General features: G+C 35.7%; 2 protein-coding genes across 2 annotated transcripts in view; both read left to right on the top strand.

Moving 5' to 3' along the window:
- The first annotated feature begins 297 nt into the window (after positions 1-297).
- On the top strand, positions 298-11,781 carry LOC107598033 (protein SCAI-like). The gene is made up of 7 exons (XM_016289281.1): positions 298-302; positions 9,090-9,185; positions 10,680-10,766; positions 10,866-10,964; positions 11,148-11,244; positions 11,573-11,671; positions 11,764-11,781. Exons 1-7 carry the CDS (start codon positions 298-300, stop codon positions 11,779-11,781), a joined length of 501 nt encoding a protein of 166 aa, XP_016144767.1.
- LOC107598024 (protein SCAI-like) overlaps positions 11,778-18,978 on the top strand; it is an 11,732-nt gene continuing 4,531 nt past the window's right edge. Inside the window, exons 1-11 of the mRNA XM_016289272.1 lie at positions 11,778-11,782; positions 12,479-12,556; positions 12,740-12,836; positions 13,169-13,267; positions 14,531-14,683; positions 14,865-14,966; positions 15,156-15,257; positions 16,805-16,883; positions 17,594-17,693; positions 17,818-17,899; positions 18,314-18,386. Of these exons, the coding sequence (XP_016144758.1) occupies positions 11,778-11,782; positions 12,479-12,556; positions 12,740-12,836; positions 13,169-13,267; positions 14,531-14,683; positions 14,865-14,966; positions 15,156-15,257; positions 16,805-16,883; positions 17,594-17,693; positions 17,818-17,899; positions 18,314-18,386 (970 nt within the window). The remainder of the gene's footprint in view (positions 11,783-12,478; positions 12,557-12,739; positions 12,837-13,168; positions 13,268-14,530; positions 14,684-14,864; positions 14,967-15,155; positions 15,258-16,804; positions 16,884-17,593; positions 17,694-17,817; positions 17,900-18,313; positions 18,387-18,978) is intronic.

Here is an 18,978-nt window from a genome sequence, read left to right as displayed (position 1 = left end):
TTAAGGTTATTCTATTTTATGTATTAACTAATGAGAAATTCGTATGATAATTGACCGTTACATTATTTGGACTGTGGTGGAGTCAAGGAGGATTATAATACCTTTAGAAAGCTACAGAAAGCTTAGGAGCCCTGAAAGTATCCTAATAGATCGACAGAGAATTATCTGAGCTAAAATAGTAAAATGTTAGCAATAAATGGCATATATGCCTACAAAAGAAACATTATTTTGTCAAAATACACTGCTGATTTTAAAAGGCCACAGTGTTTTTTAGAACCAGATGGTGTTGTTACCAGCATGAGGTAACAGGGCTTTGGTAACAAGCTAAACCTTGACCATTTGGGTAGAGTCAGCCCCCCCATTTGTACACTAAACCAAATTCAGCATCTCAACATGGGTGCTTTACAAATTTGAGCTACCTTCCATTGCAATGTTGTTCTTTTTTTTTATATTGTCCAACCTTATTTTTTGTGTTTTGTCCAACCTTAGATAAATAATGGGTTGTTACTGTGCTGATAAATTAATTATTAATTGTTTAAATTGGGACATTTTTCTTTGGGTGAAATATCCCCAAATATTCTCTGAATCTGTTGACAGCATTTTTAAGGTGGGCTGAAATGGTCCATATGTGGACCATGGTGAGCCATCTGGAGGCTGAGCAGGGGTGATGGACATGCTCAGGTCTTTTCCATTCAGGCCTCCTTGGACTGACAGCTGAATGCTTGTCTTACTTCCCACTGGGTCTGACCACACACACACACACACACACAAGCTGACATTGTACATCGTTTCAGGCAATAAATGATGTTTCTTCCTGCAGTGGCTTACAATGTCAGCACAATACATCATACATTACTTGCTCCTATTGGTGAGAATAGGCCTTCAACATACCAATTTTCCATTTATTCTCACAGATGTGGAGTTAGAGCTTTTCATCCATGATGCTTCATTCAAAATCATTGGTAAAGTTGAATTCTTGGCTACATTGAGTCAAGTCTATTCAAATATCTTAACAGTTTAGCTTCTAGTTTTTATTTTATTTGATTGTTTTTACAAAGCTTACTTAAATTCATGCCTTGCATATGCGTTATGGATATTTATTAATGTTCATCCTCTTGTGTGGATTTCTCCCCCATTCTGTCCTCAGCTGGTCCGATATAACATCTGATCCGAGCAGTAAGCACTGCACATTCAGCCTTAGGCATGTATTTGTCACACTCCCGCTTTCTTACTTTCCTCTGTGCCTTTGATGTCTCTTGCTCCCTTTTCCCCCAATCCATGGCCTCAGACTCAGACACACACACAGTGCCCAGTTCCTCTTGGTGTAGCCAGAAGAGGTGCACATGTCCTCTCTATGACACATCTACACCACACGATTTTATCTCCTGCCACCACAAAGAGGACATGTGTGGTGTTGTTTGGTTTGGCTGACACCATATAGTCTCACACAAACACACAAGCTAAGCCGTATTCACAAAATACGTAATGGGTAAATACACAATTGGAAAGAGATGTTGATTATTATTTTTCTTGTTGGTTAATGTGAAAACATGCAGATTAATTGGCCCCCTGTACGAGCCGATTTTCTTCTTTCTGCACAGAGTAGACTATATGGTGTCTTTATAGTCCATTTAAGCTTTGAGCTTGTTTCTGAACAGGAAAGGCCTTTGAGATAACCTATTCTTCAGCCAGAAAAGATCAGTGGGTGATGGCACATGTAGCAGGCAGTTGGCAGGACCTGAACCTCCTCTGTCCTTTAGCAGTTTATTTATTTATAGTGGAAAGTAAACAAAATGAAGTTTCTTTCTTTCTTTCTTTCTTTCTTTCTTTCTTTCTTTCTTTCTTTCTTTCTTTCTTTCTTTCTTTCTTTCTTTCTTTCTTTCTTTCTTTCTTTCTTTCTTTCTTTCTTTCTTTCTTTCTTTCTTTCTTTCTTTCTTTCTTTCTTTCTTTCTTTCTTTCTTTCTTTCTTTCTTTCTTTCTTTCTTTCTTTCTTTCTATCTTGCTTGCTTTTTCTTTCTTTCTTTCTTTCTTGTTTGCTTGCTTGCTTGCTTTCTTGCTTGCTATCATTTGTTCATTCTTTTTTCATTCTTGCTTTTGTTTAAATTTTTTGTTTTTTTGTTCATTCGTTGTTTTTTGTACTTGCTTTTGCTTGAATTTTCTTTTTTAATGTTTGTAGTTTGTAGTTTGTTTCTTCTTTTTTTATTTAACTTTTTGTTGTATTTCGGTATTTGTTCTTTCTTTTTTCATTCTTGCTTTTGTTTTAATTTTCTTCTTTTTTTGCTTGTGCATTGTTCAATTGTTTCTGTTTTAATACCTTAATTTTTTTTCTCATTCATTCTTTCTTTCATTTGTCTTTTTCTTTGTTAATTTATTCATTTGTGTTTGGTTATGACCCATGAGGAGTTTATACCAAAGTCAAGTTTTCTATTCTCACAATACCCATAAATCATAGTGACAGTGACTTATGTTAGTATCAAATATGGTGACTTACGTAACACTGGAATGTCTTATCACAGTTGAGACAACGTTATTTAATAACCAAGTCTAGTCGAGGCGGCCAAATCTTAATTAACCGACAGCAGCTTCAAATGCTTTTTAAATTTATGACAGCATTGAGCACATCGCTTGGGTTGCTTTCAGACCTCAAAACTAATGGGAGTACCAGCAACAGAATCTAAAACCTTTGGCTGACATAAAGCTCATATTGCCATCACTGTAAATTACTGGAATCTCATATGAACAAAAATGTGAATGGCGCTCGCATTTGAAGACGTGAAAGAGGATGTCCCCAACCCAGTTCACACAGTACAGGTCTACAGAATTCAGTCTCAAAATTTAGGTGAGTCGAGAAAAAGAGTTTCCCAAAAATGAAAATTTTGTCATCATTTGGTCACCCTCATGTTGTTCCAAACTTGCATTACTGTAATTCTAATATGGAATGTGAAGCTAATGTCTTTTTGTCCATGCACTGAAAGTCAGTGGGGTTCAGTGTTGTTTGGACCTTACTGACTTTGAAAATGAGGGTGAATATATATATATAGACAGGATATTGATTTTGGGTGAACTATTCCTTTAAAAAAAAGTCAGTGCTTTATCTATAAATGAGCAGGTTCTAACGTCTCATCTGTGCTGTGCTTTATGTATGTGTTGATGTTTGCCTGTTCATCCATAGGGAGCTGAGAGCCCTTTATATTTTCCAGTGTCTGGGTGAAGTGAGCTCAGTTTTACATCTGAATGAATCTTCCACAGGAACGCTCCTCTTCCACCCTCTCATATCTGCCAGCGTTTGTCTCTGCATTACACACACTCTTAAAAAATGTATCACGTCACTCCGTGTTTATCACCATTTTTCAGTGGCCAGTAGGTTGCGTTTGAGTTAATCAGTCATTTTTAGCTAAGACTATTTATAGGACAAGTATGTCAGTAGCTGTGGGCTCTATCTCTCTCTTATTTAGCCTTCTCTCTCTCTTTCTCTCTTTCTTCCCCCATTCTTTTTTCTCTCTTCTTCTCTTTACAATCTGTATTCCTTCCCTCCTCTCTTATCTCTGTTTCCATGTCCTGTCCTGTTTGTTAAATGTTTATTGCATAAGCAACTGAGACGGCTATAGTCTAGGAGGTTGTTTTGTAGACTAACCCACATGTTCTGACATTCATATATTCATGCAGTAGGTTATTTGCGCATCAAGGAAATTTGTTTCTTAACCTCATCTGTAGCAAAACAGGAACAAACAAAAATTGGCAAAAATATGCTAAATCGGGAAAAAACAGCACTCTTGACTATATCATATGATATAGATATAGGACAAAAACCCATGCAGTGGCATTGAAATAAAACTGCATTCATAAGCTACATCATGTCAAGTCGTTGTTCTGCATCATGTTTGTCAGCAACTGCGTGCAGTGTAAGATGGCGTACAGGTCTAGGCGGGGCAGAGTGCATTAAAATTCGTTAATTTGAATCCATTCTTTTTTCATTAACACAAATCAACAGCACAAAAAAAGATATTTCCTTGCCTTAAGGCTTTTAAATTTGATCTGAAATCTCTCCGAATTGCTAAGCGATATACACGTCTCTCCTGCATTTGGGATATTTTCAGTTTGTGTATCGCATTGCCAAACAGAATCAACTAATACTAAGAAAAAACTTTATGCTTCCACTGACATTTTTCAGCATTGTAGCATTAGTTCAAGCATTATGATATATTTAGTCCTCATTATTTATGCATGAAGGATTTCATATGATGCTCTGTACATACAAAAAATGTTTCATTCATCCCATTAAAAAAATGTTGGGTAATGATTCACATCTATATTTTTTAAATTGAGCCAATGAAAAATAAATAACTTGCCCTAAGGGGATGTATGAATGAATGAATGAAACTTTTTTTTTTCAGTGTATATAAATATGCATGTATATGCATTTATATGTTTTTTTACCTTAATGATAGCTTGTGTTACACAAATACAGGACTAGATGCTTGTTATGAGGCCACACCCCCATGCCCTGTTTCTCCATGCTAATTAGGCTGTCTAACCAGTAGCGGCCTACTTCTGCATTTGACGCTTAGCAACACCCTGTAGAGTTCAGTAATGAAACAGCTATTATTAATTAGTCTAATTTCCTTACCTAATACTTCCACTACTTGATAGCTCTCATTATCTTTTACCTCTTTGGTATCTCTTTAGGAAACAAGCTTGACTCAGAAGAGATTTTTATAGTGACATTTTCATATTCACATTAATATTCTTTATCAGCATGTAACAGAGTTTTAAAAAATGCAGACACATAAAATAAATTTTTATTATTTAATAATAATTATTATTTAAAATGTAATTATTTTATAGCAAGAACACATTAAATGGATCAAAAGTAACAGTGAAGACATTTACAATGTTATTTCAGTTTCATACCATTTCATATAAACTTTATATTCATCTAAGAATCCTGAAAAAATGCATCACAGTTTCCACACAATATTAAGCAGCACAACTGTCTTCAACACTGATAATAATAAGAAATGTTTCTTGAGCATCAAATGATCATATTACAATGATTTCTGAAGCATCATGTGGCACTGAATACCGGAGGAACAGCTGCTGAAAATGAGCATTGCATCACCGGAATATACAGTATTACATTTTAAAATATATTACAATACAAAATATTTATTTTAAACTGTAATAATATTTCACAATATTGCTGTTTTTACTTCTTCTGAACCTGGACTTTATAGATATGTTCAATTAAAAAATGTATAGAAAATCAATGTATATATTATCCCTCAATATATATATAATATATAATTCCTAGAAACGAACAAAGAATAAGTATATAAGAAAATGTATAATAAATATTTATATTAAAATATTTGAGATATCTAATATTTTTAAGATTTAGATTTTTTAATAAATATGAATATCAATAGAATTACTTATTGCCATACAGTGTTAGTAGACTTTCCTAAACTAACTTTTTTGTTAATGTCAGTTCCAGAATAAATTCCAGAGTAGCGCAATTATCAAAACATTGGAGTATAAACGGCCTCAGCCTTACAGCATGCAGATATAATATTGCCATGTTACTCGACTACACCACATCTGACCCCATCTGCACACACCTCATCCTGGCTCCCTCCTTTCCTGCCTTCCCTAATTTACAGGTCTGTCCCTGGCTGTGCTCTGCCAGGGAATCTGTCTTGTGGGTATTAATGCTGTCAGAGAGGATGGGAAATTAATGGTGCATGTAGTGAAATTAAAGCCCTGCCTAATGACTGCACCTATCTCCTTCCTGACCTTGTCTCTCGCAGTCCACAAGGGCACCGGGGTGAACCGTAAATCTCACAAATCCATCTCTGTAACCTTACACTGTGTGTGAATGCACATTGTCAATGAAAGCTGCGGAAATAAAATGTGCGCGTTCACACCACAGCCGATTCTCCATGAATGAAAGGAGGTGTGTCTGTGCGCGGGTGTTCCGTTGTGTTGCGTGTGCGCATGCATTTTGTGTATTGGCTAACTCAAGGTTATGCCTGGACATGATTTATTTTTTGACGTTCATTTTTGTCCCCACTCCTTTCCCTGACTGGCCTGTTACAGGTTCATAAAAGATGCATCATCTACTGTAATCGTGTGTGAGCGTGTGTAAATGAGGGCTTTTGCATTTACCTGCTGTATTCCTTCCCCAGTCCCTGCTTCTGTTGTCATAGCAACCATCTGATGATAACAATAGGGCCAAGAGGTGTTTTGGGAGGGTTCAGGGGGAAAAGGACGGGAAAGGAATAAAGAGCGAGTAGAGGCAGAGGAGGCAAAGGAGCTACTTCTCCAGCTGATTGCCATAGCTCATCAAATTCCTTCACATCATCGGCACTATGACTCACCACAGCCCTGCCCAAACACTCTCACCCACGTGCACTTTCTGACTCTCTCTGATTGCTCTGTTTTTGCTCTCTTCTACCACCAATGTCTTCACATCATCACTATGATGATGCTAATTTAGTGCATGACAGCCATGACCACTTGTATGTTTGGAAGGCTCATCTGCTGTTGTCCACATGACGTCCTGCGGTAGGAGTGTCAAGGCAGAAGGGCAGAAATGGCTTATGTAATGATATGCGGGTATCAAGGTTGCGGGATTGGTTTGAACACAAACTTGATATTGTAGCTATTAAAACAAACCGGTGATTAAAGCAGTGAGTCACAGGACCTTGATCATATTCACAAAGCAAATTAATTTGCATAGAAGTCTGGTAATATAGGGAAAATAACATTTACCTCATATAAACTCAATGCAGTTATAAATGAATGAATATAAATGATAACATTTCATGGGATAGTTCATCCAAAAATGAAAAATGTGTCACTATTTATGCACTCTCATGTTCTTCCAAACCTGTATGACCTGATTTTTTCTGTGGAACATAAAAGGAGATATTTTGAGAAATGTATCAGTGGTTGTTTTCTTTTTGGCTATACAGTGGAAGTCATTGGCCGCCAAAACTGTTTGGTTACCAGCGTTCTTCAAAATATATATTTTTGTGTTCTGCAGAAGGATCAGTTGTTTCTATTGTAGAAGTCTCTATTCAATTGTTTACTACATACATTTGTATAAAGTAAATTGTGATAAGATTTTCTAGTGTTAAAGGGATAGTTCACCCAACAAGGGAAAATCTGTCATTAATTACTCACCCTCATGTTGTTCCAAACTAGAGCTGGACAATAATTCAATATCAATATGTATCGCGATATAATTTTTTTCAATAACGGTGATATGATTTTTAAACACATTTCCGATATTTCGATATACATTACCAGTGTTTCCCATACATTGATTTATTTGTGGCGTTTAACTTCGTTGAATAAACATGAGCGCTGCACGTTTCAAAATCGTAACAGGTTGATCCAAAGTACAGCAAAAACAGTAAAATGTTGAAATATTTTAAAATTGCTTTCTATTTGAATAGATTTTAAAATGTAACTTATTCCTGTGATCATACATAGGTAAATTTTCAGCATCATTACTCCAGTCTTCAGTGTCACATGATCCTTCAGAAATCATTCTAATATGCTGATATGCTGATTATCAATATTTAAAACAGTTGAGTACATTTGTTTTTCAGGATTCTTTGATGAATAGAAAGATCCAAAGATCAGCATTTATCTGAAATAAAAAGCTTTTGTAACATTATACATTATTCCATTCAGTAGAATCTTTATTATTTTTTTGAGAAAGAAATTATAGAAATTAATACTTTTATTTAGCAAGGATGCTTAAAATTTATCAAAAGTGATGATAAAGGCATTTATAATGTTACAAAAGATTTCTATTTCAGATAGTGTTCATATCGACATCGGAATTATATCGTATTGACCGAAATTAAGAAATATATTGGGATATCAATTTTGGCCATATCGTCCAGCCCTATTCCAAACCCGTAAGGCCTTCATTCATCTTCAGAACACAAATTAAGATATTTTTGATGACCCTGTATAGACCGCAAGGGAACTACCACTTTCAAGGCCCAGAAAGTAGTAAGGACATCGTTAAAATAGTCAGCGGTTCAACCGCATTTATTATATGAAGCTACGAGAATACTATTTGTGCACAAAGAAAATAAATATAATGACTTTATTCTACAATTTCTTCTCTTCTGTGTCAGACTGCGTTGTGCAATCACAAGATTATTTTTAATGATGTCCTTACTATCTGGGGCTTGAACTTGGCAGTTGCGTTGCTGTCTATGGAGGGTCAGAAATCTCTCGGATTTCATCAAAAATATCTGAATTCATGTTCCGAAGATGAACGAAGGTCTTACGGGTTTGGAAAAACATGAGGGTGTGAAATTAATGACAGAATTTCCATTGTTGTGTGAACTATCCTTTTAAGACAGTCAAGTCACATTTATTTGTATAGCAATTTATTAAATGCAGATTGTTTCAAAGCAGTTCACTGTAATAAACAAGAAAATAACAGTATTAAGGTTGCAGAGTTCTTCAATTATGAATTGAATATAATTTCAGCTGTAAAACTTTGCCATTATGGTTATTCAGCGAGGGTCTTGTTTTCAGTTATTCATTCAAATTGTCCTTGTTTGAGACATTGCTAGTCTGCTTGAAATGACATTTCACCACATCTATTTTTTAAATGCATGTTATTATTAATCTCCAATCAGTAAGTCTGCTTAAACCTCACCCCTTTCTTACAATCAGCTCCCAGCTTACATTCAGCTGATCTGCCTCCATCCAATCAACAAGCGATGAAAAGATCCAAATTCCCAGCCAACATTTTCTTAGTTTCACTCAGATGTACGTCACAGTACGGACATTAAGATCTGTCAATTCTTCAATTATATTGTGACTTTTTGTCATATGAACAGGATATTTCCGGAGTCACACCTATTTGTAAATCCGTTTTCAATCCCAAATACTGATTGTATGAACACAAACACTTAGAAATTGTTTGTGATTTTGCTCATAATTTAATGGCTTTAATTCCTAAACTGATAAATTGAGCGCTTCAGTACCAATGAATGGGGAGAATGCATTATTAAACTGGCTGTGTGTCTGTTGTTTGTTCTCTCACGCTCCTGCAGGGATCTGCCTCAATATGGACACAAGCAGTGGCAGTCCTATTTTGGCCGAACATTTGACGTATACACCAAGCTGTGGAAGTTTCAGCAGCAGCACAGGTCAGCTCTCTAGATGGATCTATTTTTGAAACCGAAAGATCTGTTTTTACCAAAAGCACGAAAATAAAGCTGGTTCTTTGGCTTAGAACTTCATAAGACTGAAGTTTTAACATGCTTGATCCAGTGTGATTTTGCTGAGTGTGTTATTGTGCTGGTATCTTAAGGACTACCGTGGACAGCTGACTCCTACATTTTTGTTATTCTTCATATTCTCTGTGGTGATCGGTTCACAGCAGTGATAGAAATTAATCTTTTCCAATAAGTTTAAATAGATTTTTACCTTTTATGGGCATTTTTTTTACCTGTATACAGCCATTTTTTTTTCTAAAAGTGTGCATTACCGTTTGAGTCAAATTTTTGCATTTACTGTAATCAGTCAATTAGAATAATAAGACATTTGGGCTGTTAGCAAGCAAATTAAATCAGTATTGACAAAATGTATCTTTGCAATGCAGAGGAAACACAGAAGCTGCATTAGAAGTGTCATTTAGATGTATTTACACACTGTTTAATGCAGCTCAGAGGGACATGGAAATATTAATGCATAATGTTTTGATATTTTAAACATAGAACATTAAAAAACTGATGTTTGAAATTATTTAAAAAATGAAAAGATACTTTAAATGTAAAATTAAAACCGCCAGTAGGTGGCAGCAAGTCACTGTTAATAAGTGAGTCATTGCGATTGACCCAAATAATTTAAACGGTTGATTCATTCAGGAACAAAACACCGTCATGTTGCTCAGAGACGCAAAACAGTGCTGTAGCTGTGTTTGCAATTACTTTTGTTGTCGAAATAGAGCAAAAACAGAAAATATGCTGTCTAAAACGCAAGTCTCTTAATTTACTTCTTGTTTATTGAACTGTTGTAAAAGTCAATATCACATTTGTAATCATGCTGATTTTTGGAGAAAAAAACGGCACTCTTCGTGTGATACTGATTAACTATATGAAATTATACATTTTCTGCCCCCATGTATTGAATTTTGTGATCATTCTAAATGCATTTTAAAGGAACACTCCACTATTTTTGAAAATAGGCTCATTTTCCAACTCCCCTAGAGTTAAACAGTTGAGTTTTACAGTTTTCGAATCCATTCAGCTGATCTCTGAGTCTGGCAGTAGCACTTTTAGCTCCTTTAATAGACTGAATCATGCAGTGAAAGAACGCACTCTAAATGCATACGCGCACTAGTTTAACCCACTACATCACGTAATGTATGCGTGCGTTTTGTTCGTTTTTTTGCGATATACTCGATAATGTCAAATCACAAAACGTTAAAACAACAATTACGATATATCGCACACCCCTATTCTTTACTTAAATATACTGGGTGGACCAGCTGTCAATCTGAGTGGGCCAGTGCCACCCTGGCCCTTATGTAGCCTCGCCACTGGCTTGATCAAACTTCCCTCTGATAGCTCCTCTGCACCAATGATGTCAACATTAATGACGGATGATTTCTTATTTGGTTTTGCATTATTGGAAACTAGACAAGTCCTGGACAACCGGTATGGTCTCAAGAGGTGGCAGATAGGTGAAGTGGCCTCAAAAATTGGCCAGCTGTACTACCATTACTAGTAAGGAGCTTTTTTTTTTTAAACACAATTCTTTATTCAGCTTGTTTCAAACCTGTATTTTAGATATTTTTTACACATAATTTTTTTTGTCTTCTTTAGCCTCCGCACTTCAGAAACAAGCTACCTTAATGAAGCCTTTTCCTTTTATTCGGCCATTCGCCAACGATCATATTACCACCAAGTCAACAAAGAAGACAGGTGAAAAGAAGCTGCTGTACAATGAACTGTGATGAGCAAAGTTGATACTTTTTTTATTTATTATTATTTAATGTTCTTGAAAGTTTTTTGAAGTAATATACTTATGAGCAAAAGTAAAGATCTCAAAATGCATGTAAGATATGGTCTTCAGTTCATTAATTTTGCCCCGTGTCCTTTGCACAGGCCAGAGCTGGTTGTAAAAAAGCTGAGGTATTATGCTCGCTTTATCGTTGTTTGTCTGTTGCTCAACAAGTTGGACCTGGTTAAAGTGTTGGTCAAGGTAAGTCATGGACAGCAGACCAAACAGACCAGTTACACATTTTTAAACCATGGCTCACTATAGATATTCAGTTGAACAGAGGTTATTGCCAAAAGATCAGTCAGTAGAGACTGTTGGCCACTTATGCAGCTGGAATTAATACAAAATTCATGCCTCATCAATTTTGGCACCGTTTAAGAAAATTACTCTTATACATTTTGTAGTTTTTTTTAATGTTATGTTTGGTTTTACAAAGGACTAATCCCTATACTGCCAACAATGCACTGTTTATGAGAAGAAAAACACAGTAGGGTGTGTCTGAGACCATCTGTGGTGTCTTTTTCTGCAGGAGCTGTCTGAAGAGATTGAGGACTACACCCAACGCTTTAACACAGAGGACCAGTTAGAGTGGAACCTGGTTCTGCAGGAAGTTGCTGCTTTTGTGGAGGTGAGATTGTAATTTTTTAAAAGTCTCTTGCAGTGCATAAAAATGCTAAAAATTGTTGTACAATTAAAGTCACAGTGAAACACCATTGACAGCTCATATTACTTCCATGAAGTAATGACTTGCCAACTGAAATAAAAAGAAAAAATAGGATGTAGTTGTATAATTTTTTTCTACTTAATGTTAAAGTATTGTTAGAAACCTAATAATATATAAAATAAAAAACAGATTTATTTTTTACCATTAAAAACTATGAATGTCATTATACAATAATTGTGATTAAAAGTAAATTCATATAATTCATTTAGTATTCAGTCCTAAAAAAATACATTTTTTAGCGGATACAGACCTTAGTTTAAAAAAAACCCCTGTTCTATATGACAGGTGGTTGGGGGGAGGGGCCGAATCACATGAAGTGGAGCAAGTTATAATTTAGATTTTTTTCATTGTAATGTACACCAATACATAAATTACACTGCTGTTCAAAAGCTTGAGGTCAGCATGTTTTTTATGTTTTTGAAAAAGTCTCTTATGCTCACAGAGGCTGCATTTATTTGTTAAAAAATACAGCTACAACAGTAAGTTACATATTATTAACATTTAAAATTGTGATCAATATTGACAGCAATTGTGCTGCTTTTTAGGATTCTTTGATGAAAAGAAAGTTCAAAAGAACGTAATTTACATGAAATAGAAAACTTATGACATAAATGTCTTTACTGTAACACTTTAGTATAGGGACCAATTCTAACTATTAACTAGTTGCTTATTAGCATGCCTATTATTAACATATTGGCTGTCAGAAACAAGCTACCTTAATGAAGCCTTTTCCTTTTATTCGGCCATTCGCCAACGATCATATTACCACCAAGTCAACAAAGAAGACAGGTGAAAAGAAGCTGCTGTACAATGAACTGTGATGAGCAAAGTTGATACTTTTTTTATTTATTATTATTTAATGTTCTTGAAAGTTTTTTGAAGTAATATACTTATGAGCAAAAGTAAAGATCTCAAAATGCATGTAAGATATGGTCTTCAGTTCATTAATTTTGCCCCGTGTCCTTTGCACAGGCCAGAGCTGGTTGTAAAAAAGCTGAGGTATTATGCTCGCTTTATCGTTGTTTGTCTGTTGCTCAACAAGATGGACCTGGTTAAAGTGTTGGTCAAGGTAAGTCATGGACAGCAGACCAAACAGACCAGTTACACATTTTTAAACCATGGCTCACTATAGATATTCTGTTGAACAGAGGTTATTGCCAAAAGATCAGTCAGTAGAGACAGTCTGTTGGCCACTTATGCAGCTGGAATTAATACAAAATTCATGCCTCATCAATTTTGGCACCGTTTAAGAAAATTACTCTTATACATTTTGTAGTTTTTTTTAATGTTATGTTTGGTTTTACAAAGGACTAATCCCTATACTGCCAACAATGCACTGTTTATGAGAAGAAAAACACAGTAGGGTGTGTCTGAGACCATCTGTGGTGTCTTTTTCTGCAGGAGCTGTCTGAAGAGATTGAGGACTACACCCAACGCTTTAACACAGAGGACCAGTTAGAGTGGAACCTGGTTCTGCAGGAAGTTGCTGCTTTTGTGGAGGTGAGATTGTAATTTTTTAAAAGTCTCTTGCAGTGCATAAAAATGCTAAAAATTGTTGTACAATTAAAGTCACAGTGAAACACCATTGACAGCTCATATTACTTCCATGAAGTAATGACTTGCCAACTGAAATAAAAAGAAAAAATAGGATGTAGTTGTATAATTTTTTTCTACTTAATGTTAAAGTATTGTTAGAAACCTAATAATATATAAAATAAAAAACAGATTTATTTTTTACCATTAAAAACTATGAATGTCATTATACAATAATTGTGATTAAAAGTAAATTCATATAATTCATTTAGTATTCAGTCCTAAAAAAATACATTTTTTAGCGGATACAGACCTTAGTTTAAAAAAAACCCCTGTTCTATATGACAGGTGGTTGGGGGGAGGGGCCGAATCACATGAGGTGGAGCAAGTTATAATTTAGATTTTTTTCATTGTAATGTACACCAATACATAAATTACACTGCTGTTCAAAAGCTTGAGGTCAGCATGTTTTTTATGTTTTTGAAAAAGTCTCTTATGCTCACAGAGGCTGCATTTATTTGTTAAAAAATACAGCTACAACAGTAAGTTACATATTATTAACATTTAAAATTGTGATCAATATTGACAGCAATTGTGCTGCTTTTTAGGATTCTTTGATGAAAAGAAAGTTCAAAAGAACGTAATTTACATGAAATAGAAAACTTATGACATAAATGTCTTTACTGTAACACTTTAGTATAGGGACCAATTCTAACTATTAACTAGTTGCTTATTAGCATGCCTATTATTAACATATTGGCTGTTTATTAGTACTTAAAAATCACATATTCTGCATGACCATATTGGACATTCCTAATCCTACCTAATACTTAAACTTAACAACAAGCTTACTTACTATTAATAAGCAGCAAATTAGGAGTTTATTGAGACAAAAATTGTACTTACTGGTTTGTTATTAGCAAGAATTGGACCTTAAAATAAAGTGTTACCCTTCTGATCAGTCCTTGCTGAATAAAAGTTGATTTCTTTTAAAACATCTTACTGAATGATAATGTATTGTAAATCAGGTTAATCTTATTACTTTACAGGAGAAATTAGTCAAATGTGCACACTCAAAAGCACAGTATCTCAGATGTTATAAATGCGTCCTTCTACACAACCTTTACAGTTACGTAAAGTACATGTTTAATACGCTCTGTAAGACTTCTGACATGTTAATAACAGATATTCATATTTTCTTTCTTTTGTACTATTTCTCTATCTACACAGGCAGATCCTCTTATAATCCTAAATGATGACAACTCTGGGGTGGTCATATCCAATCGGTTGCAGGAGGGAGGCGTGCCCCCTCTTGAACAGGGCATGGTGGTTGGCCAGCTCACCTTGGCAGATGCGCTCATCGTTGGCAACTGTAACAATCAGGTGGGAGTACAGTACAGCAAAACGCCTAGCAGGCTGAACAAGTTACATAATATGTCAAATTCAAGCGGTGCTTTCTTATGTAAATGATTAGACGCTTCAAACTTGCCATGTAGGTTATAATAACAAAAGAGTTTTATTGTAGTCCAGTTTTTGTAATGGATGAATTTGATCTGGTTTATAGGTGAAGTTTAGCGAGCTGACCATCGATATGTTTCGTATGCTTCAAGCGCTTGAGAGGGAACCGGTGAACCTGGCTACACAAAGCTCCAAGCCAGGGACACTTGTAAGAGAAGACTCTTACACTCTCCCTGTCACTCTCTATGTTGAGTGTTTCTGAGTATTTCCACCCCTACTCCCTCGCTATTTCAGTACTTCACCTTTTTCAGTGGCTCTCTCACTGTTCTTTCTCACTCTGCCTGCTCTCAGTGTCTCTCTCTATTCCTCTCTCACTCATTTATCTCTCTCATTATAGGAGCCCAATGAAAAGCCGGCCAAGAGAGAGAACCCTCATAAATATCTCCTCTACAAACCAACCTTCAGCCAGCTCTACACTTTCCTGTCTGCCTCCTTCAAGGTTTGGCGGATGTCATTGCAGTTTTTAGCACCTGTCAATTTATTGTCAATCCATCCTGTCATTTCCGTCCTGATTTGACTCTATATTGCATCAAGACCTTGGAGCAGACACGATGATTAAGCTTAAATCAAATGTGCCATATATTTTGAGCTAATGTACTCCTAAATTACCAATTTTACTTTTAGCAAACATTGACTACAGTAGACTCAAAAGTTTGGGGTCAGCAAGGTTTTTTTAAGTTTTAAAGAACTTTATACATATATTCATCATAAATGCATTAAATTGATCAGCAAAGACTGTTTGTTTATTTATTTATTGGCTGTTCTTTTGAACTTGTCACAAAAATCTGTTTCCACAAAAAAGCAGCACTATTGTTTTCAACATTGGTGATAAGAAATCTTTCTTCAGCTCTAAATTAGCATATTTGATATCTGAAGGATCATGTGACACTGGAGTAACAACTGCTAAAAAGCATCACAGGAATACATTTCATTTGAAAATGTATAGAAATAGAAGACCGTTATTTCAAATGGTAATAATATTTTACAATATTACTGTTTTTAGTGTATTTTTGATCAAAGAAGCCTTAGAGACTTCTTTCAAAATTATTTAAAAATCTTTCCAACCCGAACTTTTCAACAACAATGTACCTAATTCAAATTTACGGTCTTTCTCTTGAGCAAAAACACACCAAAGATAGCTTGTACTACACAGATTTATCTCCAAACAAATGCTCACTAGAATGAGAATGTTCGTTCCTCTAAAATGTAAAACTTACAGCTAGACTAAATCCTTTTGGCTATTTAAAAAAGGGAGGAGCCTTTCCATATTCCTTGCACAAACAGTAGGAAAACACAATTTTCAATATGAAACACATTAACACAGCTTATCGAATGATTTTATAGGGCTTTTAAAGCCTCGGGATCTCATTATAATTCAAGAGTCAAGGGCAAAGATAAATAAAACTGCTGTTTTTCTGTACAATTATTGCGTTCTGGTTGTCTATCCTGTGTGCTAGTTTGGGTTCTGTTGTCTGGAGTGACACCTCGTGTGAGTGTGCGTGTAGCAGCATGGCATGCTAACGGGGTGTTAGTGTGTTACTATTTGCTCTGCTGTAGCGTAGCACCTCAAGAGTGCGAGGAAAACCCACACACACACATGACTCAGATACTTGTGTGCTTTTGCTTTGTAGCATTTTTAACTCTCAGACACCCCTATTTTTAGGCTGTTTTCCATCTTTCTTCATGTTTTGTTTAGATAAATAATGACAAGTAATTGTCACAGGCACTTGCATGTGCTTTTTTTAACCATTTCCTGTCAGTAGATGGTCTGTGTGTGTTTCTCTATTTGCAAAGATGAATACTACCTCTAGTTGCCGCGTAGCACTTAGCGTGCCACTCAACTTAATTAGCTTGCTGTGACACTGCTTTACCATTTGTATCATTGTGAACGTTCTGATTAAATTAGCCGATTTAATGAATACAGTTTTGTGTTCTAGTCATTGAAACTTTTCTTTTCTTTTCTTTCACTGATTCTTTTATTGCTAGGAACTGCCAGCCAATAGTGTCCTGCTGGTGTATCTCTCTGCCACTGGAGTGTTTCCTGCTGGACGCTCAGAGTGTGAAGGTACGCTGAGGTGTTTTAGCACAGTTGTTCTGACACTGGATGATCTGGAATATTGTTCTCTTTATATTTACATAAATATCTACTAATTACAAGCTCTCTTGAAAAGCTGCTCAGCCAATCAAATTAGGGGATTCAAAAATTTGTGTAATATTATGTATGATGTTTCTAACAAACTGCCATGTTTAAAATCTAGTGCTGTCAAATCGATTAATCGCGATTAATCGCATTCATATGCATCCATGTGTGTATGTGTGTTTGTATTATATATATATATATATATACAGTATATACACCTTGCTACGTGTACAGCATTAGGCTAACCGAGACTTGTCACTTGTCATATATATATAGACACACACACACAGTACATGCACATATATTATGTAAACACAAACCTTTATTTTGGATGTGATTAATCGATTTGACAGCACTAGATTTTGAGCACAAGTATTCTTTGATGAATAGAAAGTTCAGAAGAACATTTTTGTTTAATGCATCCTTGCTAATTAAAGCATTTTCTTGAAATGTCCTTAAAAATCTTTCTGACAACAAATGTTTGAATGGTAGTGTTGTAAATGAGCAAACAGAAGTTGATCCACCTAGAAAGTTTTAGGCTCCCATGATGCTTCATTTTGATGAGTGATCCAAACAGGAAGGAGTCAGATCTGTCCCATCAATATTATTTAACATCACCATTACTTTATGTGCAGGACCTTATGATTTTGGAGGTGTCCTGACCAATACTAATCGAGATGTGATAAATGGTGAGATGGTGCAGAAGAGAAACCAGGCACAAAAAGAGATGCACTGGTGAGCCTTCATTGACATCCATTCTGTGCTAGTCTGCTAGAAACTAAAACGTGCTTACTAACATGTTTGAGACACTGAGGTGTTTTTTTTCACACACATGTATGCGCAAATGTGTGTTTTTCAGTCTCCACCCAGGAGACCTTTTCCCCTTCACCAGGAAACCTCTGTTTATCATTGTCGACTCATCCAACAGCACAGCTTATAAGGTGAGACATCAACTCTCCGTCTCCCTTTCCTTGTCACACTCTTACACGCCTCTTGACGTCATGAGGCCATTTATTATTCAAGAGCAGCCATGTGGTTGCTCTATAAATAAGACTATCTGACTTCTTGACTAGAATAAACATGATGAACATGATAAACATGTTAGCAGAAATAGACCTTGTAGTAGGGACACGGTTGTAGTTTTTTCTTTTTACTCCTAGACGGATCACCCTTTGTTTGTTTGTTTTTTCTCTCCTCAACGGATTTTCTTTATTTGGCGGTATATTTCAGTAATGGAGCGCCCCCTTGGGTACATTTTATAACACATTCACATTGTGTACTAGTAGAGCACATTTACTGTTAAAATAATTTTTCATGTGACTCCAGCTTGATGACTCCTTCCTGTCTTTCTACAGAATTTCTCCAATCTGTTTGGCCAACCACTTGTTTGCCTGCTTTCTCCAACAGTGTATCCGAAGAGCATGCAAGGTCTGCTTTTTTGTTATTAGGAGACATGAAACATTTTTAAAGGGGTCATATGATGTTGCTAAAAAGAACATTATTTTGTGTATTTGGTTTAATGAAATGTGTTTATGCAGTTTAAGGTAAAAAAAAACACATTATTTTCCATATACTGTACATTATTGTTTCTCCTCTATGCCCCGCCTTTCTGAAACGCGGCGATTTTTACAAAGCTTATCGGTCTGAAAAGCGAGATGTGCTGTGATTGGCCAGCTATCCAGTGCGTTATGATTGGCCAAATACCTCAAGCGTGTGACAGAAATGTTACGCCCCTACCATATTGTGATGATGCCCTGTCAGGCCGGAGCGATGATTCAAAAATATGAAAACCCATTGTAAACGAGGCATTCGTTGCATCCAGTGGGGACATAATTATGGATTATAATGACTTGTACTGTCTTTTTACGCGTTGCATTGTATCACGCCGCGTTAACATAAAACCATGTCTGCATTTGTGATCGGAGAAATGACAAACAACAAGCCCTACTCTACACTGCCCAAAAAACTCGCTTTAAATATATAAAATATAAAAACTTTTTAAATATAAAAAAACGTACTT

Source organism: Sinocyclocheilus grahami, unplaced genomic scaffold (genome assembly GCF_001515645.1).
Source record: "Sinocyclocheilus grahami isolate Dianchi unplaced genomic scaffold, SAMN03320097.WGS_v1.1 scaffold12.1, whole genome shotgun sequence".
NCBI classification, from domain to species: Eukaryota; Metazoa; Chordata; class Actinopteri; order Cypriniformes; family Cyprinidae; genus Sinocyclocheilus; species Sinocyclocheilus grahami.
Note: the sequence above shows the minus strand (reverse complement) of the source record. Positions and strands in the feature narration are given on the sequence as shown.

What these genes read in the sequence shown, in the direction of transcription:
- LOC107598033 (XM_016289281.1), top strand. An exon ending in AAGTTTCAGCAGCAGCACAG is followed by an intron (nt 9,186 to 10,679) that starts GTCAGCTCTCTA and finishes ATTGGAAACTAG; the next exon opens with ACAAGTCCTGGACAACCGGT. An exon ending in CAGCTGTACTACCATTACTA is followed by an intron (nt 10,767 to 10,865) that starts GTAAGGAGCTTT and finishes TGTCTTCTTTAG; the next exon opens with CCTCCGCACTTCAGAAACAA.